This window comes from Montipora foliosa, chromosome 11, assembly GCF_036669935.1.
Source record: "Montipora foliosa isolate CH-2021 chromosome 11, ASM3666993v2, whole genome shotgun sequence".
NCBI classification, from domain to species: domain Eukaryota; kingdom Metazoa; phylum Cnidaria; class Anthozoa; order Scleractinia; family Acroporidae; genus Montipora; species Montipora foliosa.
This window is the reverse complement of record NC_090879.1, coordinates 23,715,010-23,722,509: the sequence shown is the minus strand read 5'-3', so window position 1 is coordinate 23,722,509 and position 7,500 is coordinate 23,715,010. Positions and strand designations below refer to the sequence as shown.

Sequence of the window (7,500 nt, the reverse complement as noted above, 5' to 3'; positions counted from 1 at the left end):
GAAAAGAATATAATTTCGTGCGTTGAAAATCTGATACTGTATATGTTTTTAAGTGCACAATGTAACGCGATACAGATCTAGACACCAAACACACCGTGCGTCCTTAAACGGAAATGTCATAGGCTGAAATTAAGAATATTACAAGAATATTTTCAGCCTAAAATCGGCAGAAAAATAGGCAGGGAATATTCAGCCTGGGCCGGAAAAAAATATTCTTATGAAAAAGAAAGAGTGTATTAGCAGCTAGCCCTCATGCTTCCCACAGAACCAATCAAAGATCAAGGTTATTTAATTAAACTGCCGATCACATCGATCATATATGGCCCAACAGTGTTAAGTTCATCCTTTTTTTTTTTGCATGCCCTTTCCACGACAGAATGGGAAATTTACTTTTAGCTGTAAAGGAAAGGGCTAAGCTCTTGAAGAAAAACAATTTAAGTTGACGGGGATTCTCTTTTTGTTTGCTCATAGCTTAATTCATGCATACAGCTTCAATGTCAGTTTTTCAAAATAGCAGCTACCTTTTAGTCTAAGGCGAATAATGGACGCAAACACAGGGTAAACGCGTTGATAAACGTTTGCCAATAAAATTTAAACCTACAGGCAAAAGATAGACGTCTCATCCCAGACGAAACTAGCCAATAACTTGTAGACACTTTCAGACCTAAACAAATAGATTTTCACCGCAGCTCTGTGTTAAGAATATTTTGTCAGAAACATAATGACTTCAAGAAAGCTTTATCGCTACCGAAAATGCAAACTGTTCGAAACGGAAAATATTGGTTCGTGCCCCTTTTTAGCTACAATCTTCTATTCCTATGCAGGAAATGCACTGCTAAACTGTTTTAATGCAGGCTCATGAACGTGATCTACATCGGGAATCTCTTTTTTTGATTACTGCCCCTCTTTAGCGATGGTCGTCTGTTCCTATGGAAGTACAGATGTCGAACTGTTCAATGAAGGGTCATTAACGTGATGTACTTCGGCCACTCTCTTTGTACTTTTGTTCTTCATATCGTGCAAAGCAAACGTAGAACGTGATCCATCTCGGCTCTTGCGTCGCAAAGCTTCCAAAGAAAAGTTACACCGTATGATCTCTTTAAACGATTTGCGAAACTGGGCGCTGTAGAAACAGTATAAAATAGGGTTGACCGCGGAATTCCCAAAGATAATTAACTCCGTCAGTCGCCACACTTCGTTCCCTTCATAAACATGAAAATGGCGAAGTACGCGAACAATTATGAAAGGTGTCCAACAGCAGAAAAATACGAGAGTTACGACAGCTAACATTTTCGTTACTTTGCGTTGTTTCGTTTCCACAGTTCCCATGCTAGCGGTTCTCTTGATATGCGAGTTCAGAACGCGTAGAATCTTGGCGTGCGCCCAAACCATGAAAATTAGAGGACAAATAAATATTAGCACGGCTTGGAGAATGTAGTACGTTTGTCGACCGATGTCACCCCAGTTGGTGTTGACACAAAGTTGATTGCCTTCTTTCTCTTCGGTCGTGTAGCCGTAGAACAGAGGCGCGCAAACTACAAAGGTCACAATCCACAGTATTTTGATGAAAATGGTTCGCTGCGAAATGCCTCGATTTCTTGCCAAAGAGGTTGACGTAGCAGAACGTGAGCGTTCATTGCTAATTGCCACCAAAGTTAATATTGAAGCGGTGTAAGAAATCTCGATGAAAGTTCCCTGAATTTTGCACATGGGTTTGCCCCCGGGCCAATCGCCTAGAAAGAAGTAAGCAAAATCGAAGGTCGATAGCATAGCGAATAACAGATCGGCGGCCGCTAAACTCGCTATATAGCAAAGGAGAATGGATTGGGAAGATCTGTACTTCTTGAAGCAGGTCAGAAGTGCCATGATGTTGCCAAAGGAAGCCAGCGTGAAAAACACGACGTAGAGAATAACAAATCCGATGATTACAAGCAAGGGATACCCAAGACCCATGTCTGTAGGGCTTTGCGTTGTAGAGTTCATCTCTGAAGTCTCCATCGTGTTGTTATCTGCAAAACCTCGCGTGTTTATGTCGGGCATTCAACTCAATAACCGTGTCAAGTGACAAGTGACTTGTATCTGCGGTTATACCCTGGTGTCAGATTTTTGTCTAGCCAGTTCCGGACAGCGCTGAAAAGGACGTTTGAAACAAACAACCAGGATTTCGCTCGAACAGAAAGACCCCAAACACGCGTTTCTGGACAATATAAATAACGAATGGTTCTCCGAAGCGTGTTTGTTTTAAAACACTAGAAAATGGCTTTTATATTGTCCAGAAACGCGTGTCTGGGGTCTTTCTGCATGTACCGGAAAGCATTGTATTTTTGGTCACTAGGGATTAGTCCTTATTTGGAGTTGCTTTGTTTTCTGTCTTTTGTTTCTTTTGTTTTACATAATCTGTGCTCCGATACTTGCAGAAGGAACCAGTTTTTGTATCCACCTGCGGCTTTTACTTCGGGTAGAAGAGCACAGAACGCGTCATCAGAAAAGAATGCAAATGCGAGAAATTTACTCACAAATGATTAGTACATGGAAGTTTGGCAGTGTGGAAGTTTGGCAGTGTGGAAGTTTGGTAGTGTGGAAGTTTGGCAGTGTGGAAGTGTGGAAGAGTGGAAGTGTGGAAGTTTGGCAGTGTGGAAGTTTGGCAGTGCGGAAGTTTGGCAGTGTGGAAGTGTGGAAGAGTGGAAGTGTGGAAGTTTGGCAGTGTGGAAGTTTGGTAGTGTGGAAGTTTGGCAGTGTGGAAGTGTGGAAGAGTGGAAGTGTGGAAGTTTGGCAGTGTGGAAGTTTGGCAGTGCGGAAGTTTGGCAGTGTGGAAGTGTGGAAGAGTGGAAGTGTGGAAGTTTGGCAGTGTGGAAGTTTGGTAGTGTGGAAGTTTGGCAGTGTGGAAGTGTGGAAGAGTGGAAGTGTGGAAGTTTGGCAGTGTGGAAGTTTGGCAGTGCGGAAGTTTGGTAGTGTGGATGTGTGGAAGAGTGGAAGTGTGGAAGTTTGGCAGTGTGGAAGTGTGGAAGTGTGGAAGTTTGGCAGTGTGGAAGTTTGGTAGTGTGGACGTTTGGCAGTGTGGAAGTGTGGAAGTTTGGCAGTGTGGAAGTGACGCTAACCCAAACACGACCCCTACCCCCCCCCCCCCCCCCTACCAAACTTCCACACTGCCAAACTTCCATGTACTAATTATTTGTGAGTAAATTTCTCGCATTTGCATTCTTTTCTGATGACGCGTTCTGTGCTCTTCTAACCTTAATTTCCGAATACGAGATGATCTAAATAACGATACTTTGGAGTGTTTATTTGTTGAAATGAGCATGCTTCGAAATACAGGATTCCTGGTCGGCAACTGTTATCGGCCCCCAGGTTCTCCGATCGAATTGTTTAACGAGTTTGAGAAATTGATGGACAAAATTGACACTGAAAATAAGGCCGGTTGTATTTACTTGGTGATGTTAGCTGCAATTTGTTGCCTGAGGCAACAGCACATATTTTGTCCTCATTGACTAACATTCTTGATTACTATGGTTTTAGCCAATTAATCACGGAACCAACACGTATTACCCCGGTGTCAAAAAGCATGATTGATTTATGCATAACTAATTCCCCGGAGAGGGTTTCAAACTTTGGGGTTGTTCACCTTGGGATTAGTGATCATTCCCTTGTTTTTATCACATGTAAGGCTCATCAGGATCGCAATGGCTCTCGCACGATCGAAATGCGGCAGTTTAAAATCTTCAAAAAGATAAGTTCTTAAATGATCTCGAGCAAATGCCATGGAGAAATGGAGAAAACTCCGAGTGAAGACATTGCTCTCGACTTGTTGTAAAAAAAATCGAGAAAAGAGATTTCCACTTGTCTTGACAAGATCCCTAGTAAGTTGTTAAAAATGGCAGCTAGTATTGTTGCACCCTCACAAGCCGACTTGCTGACAAAATCAATCATCACGAGAATCTATCCAACTGAATGAAAATTGGCTAGGGTGACACAGATCTTTAAAAGAGGCTTAAAATCAGACATAAATATTTATTGCCCCGAGCCATCTCCGTTATCCCAGTAGTCTCAAAAGTGCTCGAAAAAACTTTTCTATGACCAACTTTATCATTATCTAAATAATAATAAACTGCTATCAAGTTGCCAGTCAGGGTTCCGTTCCTTATATAGTACCCTCAGCTTACAGTTTTGCTTGAGGCGACAATAGCTGGTCTGCCAACATAGACAATAGCTTCCTGAATGACGTGGTTTTCATTGACCTCAAAAAGGCATTCGATAATATCGACCATGAAATTATTTTACGCAAGATGTTATAGTTTGGGGCCGACCAGGCAACTATCACTTGGTTTCAATCGTACCTAAGCAATCGGACCCAAAGATGTAACGTAAATAGAAGATCGTCATCTCCTCGCACTATTACTTGCGGGGTTCCGTATAAAGCAGCATATTAGGTCCCTTGCTTTTTTTAATGTATATTAACGATCTTCCTAACTGCCTCAGGGAGGCTTCCCCTAGAATTTTCGCTGACAATACAGAAAGCCCTAATTATGTATTAAAACAATCCATGATCTTGCCCCGGAATACCTTCAACGCCTTTTCAGTCAACGCGTTGCTGAATATAACTTGAGAATCTTAGAAGGTAAACTTACCCTACCCAAGCCCAAGCCAACTACTAATTATTTGAAAAGAAGTTTCTGCTATAACGGGACCTGTTTGTGGAACAATTTGCCCCAATACTTAAGAAATGCTGACTCTATCGGGCAGTTCAAACGTGCCATCAGGCAGGAATCTGACCTATCGGATTCTCACACGGCGATCATGCAAAACAGTTGTAAAGCGTTTTTTTAAAACTTTTTTTTAGCTTAACTGATGATTGTCCGTGTTTACATAAAGTTTACTTACTTTCTTCATAGGTCCATTCTTTTCAGCGGAAAATGCTTGAAAATAACCGGTATGTTTTGAACTACCTCGAGCATAAGTACAGCAAGCCGTTTGTAGCTAAATTTAATCTTATATATATATATATATATATATATATATATATATGTTCAATTCTTTACATGAAGGTTTAATTTAAAGTTTTAAACGACATTCAATGCAACCAATGCTAACAATCTTCGTTCAGTTCAAACTATTTCTTATAATTCAATCCAGTCCTTTAATTTTATTTGCAATTCAATGCCGCAGGTATATTTATTCAATCCAACCTTTAAATTTTATATTTAATGCATTACCACGAATATTGATTCAATCCAATCCTTAAGTTTATGTGCAATCCGAAAATATATACTCACCCTTCCTGGGACGAGCGCGGCCATATAGAACCAGAGTAACCTACTTGTCAAATGAAGCTATGATCTTCGCAGTTACGAAAGCAATTTTTACAATTGCGTAGAGAAGCCTGAAAAATTCAGGACTTCAACGGGGTTTGAACCCGTGACCTCGCGATTCCGGTGCGACGCTTTTATCATTCATCATTAGCCATCATCTTTCATCATCTTTCATCATTAACCATCATCTTCCATCATCTTTCATCATTAACCTACATCATCCATCATTAACCATCATCTTTCATCATCTTTCATCATTAACCTACATCATCAATCATTAACCATCATCTTTCATCATCTTTCATCATTAACCTACATCATTCATCATTAGCCCGCAACATCTTTCATCATCTTTCATCATTAACCTACATCATTCATCATTAACCATCATCTTTCATCATCTTTCATCATTAACCTACTTGTGCAAGTTATAGAACAAAAGATGGTGGCACAGTGGAAAAAAGAATTTGACATAAAAGTCGAGTTTCCCACGTTTCTAGGACTGAGAAGTTGTGGTTAGAAACGAGATAATATTTGAGAACTTTGACTCAGAAGCTGCAGAAACACAGGCCGAAGTTCTTGATCAAACAATTAGCCCGCTTAAGGACGTTCGCGCCAAAATCTTCCTACGGTGAGATTTTTTTCATTTCTCGCCTAGAGTTAGGTCATAAAGTACTTACTCCAAAAATGAAAAAAAAAATGGGGGTCACCGACTTTGTTTCGGAGAAAATGGCAATGGAAAAATGCCTTAATTTCGAGAAATCGGTCATAATAGCGAGATGTAGGCTCATCTGCTCATCCATCGAAAATCACAAAAATAAACTGTTGGAGTGAAAGTTTCCGTGCATAGGTTTTTAGGAGTGAGATTTTTAGATAATTGTATGCCACTAGGGATGTGGTAAACAGTAGAGTTCATCCTCGACGAGCGTTTTCGTAAGCTCTATCCGTTGCAACCACTACCAGAATTCGATAGCACGAGGAAAGAAAATGTTAAAAAAAGATAACTTCTTACGGTGAGAATTTTTTCATTTCATCATATTTTGTAGATAGTAAGTAAAGTAAGTGATTCATGATTAAAAAAATAGGGGTCACCGATGATCTGAACGAGTAAAATCAATGTGATTTTGCAAAGCTCTTGGAAAAGTTCGTTTGTCACGCTTTTGCGTGACCTGTCGGGCAAGGACTGGAACCCAAGAGAGGATCGATCGTTGAAGAGATGAAAGGTTTCTACCGAAAAAAAAACCTTTCTCGAGCATAGCAACGAAGTTTTAAGCAGGGGTCATCTTCATTTGGTTGGTGTTTTGTATAATATCTCTCCATTGCCGTCATGCTCATCCTCTGGAGTGTGTCTTTTTGTGAAATTCAATCGTTGAGTGTTTCCACGCAGGTCCGCACTATCCAAGCGGACGAGGACGAAAATACTGCTCGATTTTCACGAAAGTAAAGGAAAAGAACTTTAAACACATACATTCACTTTGAACTTAAGTTCGTAGGGTAATAAAAACATTAAAAAGAAACAGCCCCATTAAATTTACGCAACGGTTCATCCTCGAGTTTTCCAAACTTTCAGCCACTAGTCTACTCGATCAGGTACCTTTTCCAGAGCTTTTCCATCCTCCCGCTCACTTCTCTCTGAAGTTTCATGATGATTCGGGAATAAATGTGCCATTCTTTTGCCGGCCTGGAATTTTTCCTCGTTTTTGTCGCCATGTTATTTTAACTGATGCTTGAAAAATTTGTATGAAAGTCAAGTAGACCAGTGCACGACTGATAAAACCTCGCGAATATCAGTCGTGCAGTAGTCTACTTGACTTTCATAAATATTTTAAATCAATTTTGACTGGCCACGATCTTTTCTGATCCAACGCTGTGCAAGACTTATCGTCCACGGTTTTTGCAAAGGGTTTAAAACCTCAACTTCACTAATGCTCGAAGTAATGCGTGACATATTACAGTCGCGTCACCTGCGCAGTAACGTTGCGCACAAACAATTAGCGCGAACGTCCTTAAGTGAGGGTCGTACAGGGGAGGTCTGTCGCACGGTTCACGAACAGAAAAAACAACGAATCACGGATCACGGATATCAAAATTTCAGTTTCCCGAATCACGGAAATAAACAAGTAAGATACTCCTTTTAATAACCTTCTCTTAGGCAAGGAAGGGTGTAAATTGGAAAAAGCAAAATTGTGAAAGG

The 7,500-nt window shown here is 40.5% G+C and overlaps 2 protein-coding genes and 1 long non-coding RNA gene across 3 annotated transcripts in view; 1 reads left to right on the top strand and 2 right to left on the bottom strand.

The window, feature by feature from the left end:
• Window positions 1–134, top strand: part of LOC137976245 (endoplasmic reticulum aminopeptidase 1-like) — a 22,962-nt gene extending 22,828 nt beyond the window's left edge. The window contains exon 19 of the mRNA XM_068823536.1: window positions 1–134. This exon is cut by the window's left edge and continues 787 nt beyond it. The gene's annotated coding sequence lies outside the window, so the exon portion shown is untranslated.
• The window catches only part of LOC137976255 (uncharacterized), a 77,420-nt gene that overhangs the window by 17,732 nt on the left and 52,188 nt on the right, over window positions 1–7,500 (bottom strand). The gene's annotated exons all lie outside the window — the stretch shown is intronic.
• LOC137976248 (galanin receptor type 1-like) lies at window positions 272–2,333 on the bottom strand. The gene has a single exon (XM_068823538.1). The coding sequence runs from the start codon at window positions 2,038–2,040 to the stop codon at window positions 928–930; it is 1,113 nt and encodes a 370-aa protein (XP_068679639.1). The 5' UTR covers window positions 2,041–2,333; the 3' UTR covers window positions 272–927.

Coding starts and splice junctions, on each gene's coding strand:
- LOC137976248 (XM_068823538.1), bottom strand. CDS start 2,040: ATGCCCGACATAAACACGCGAGGTTTTGCAGATAACAACACGATGGAG.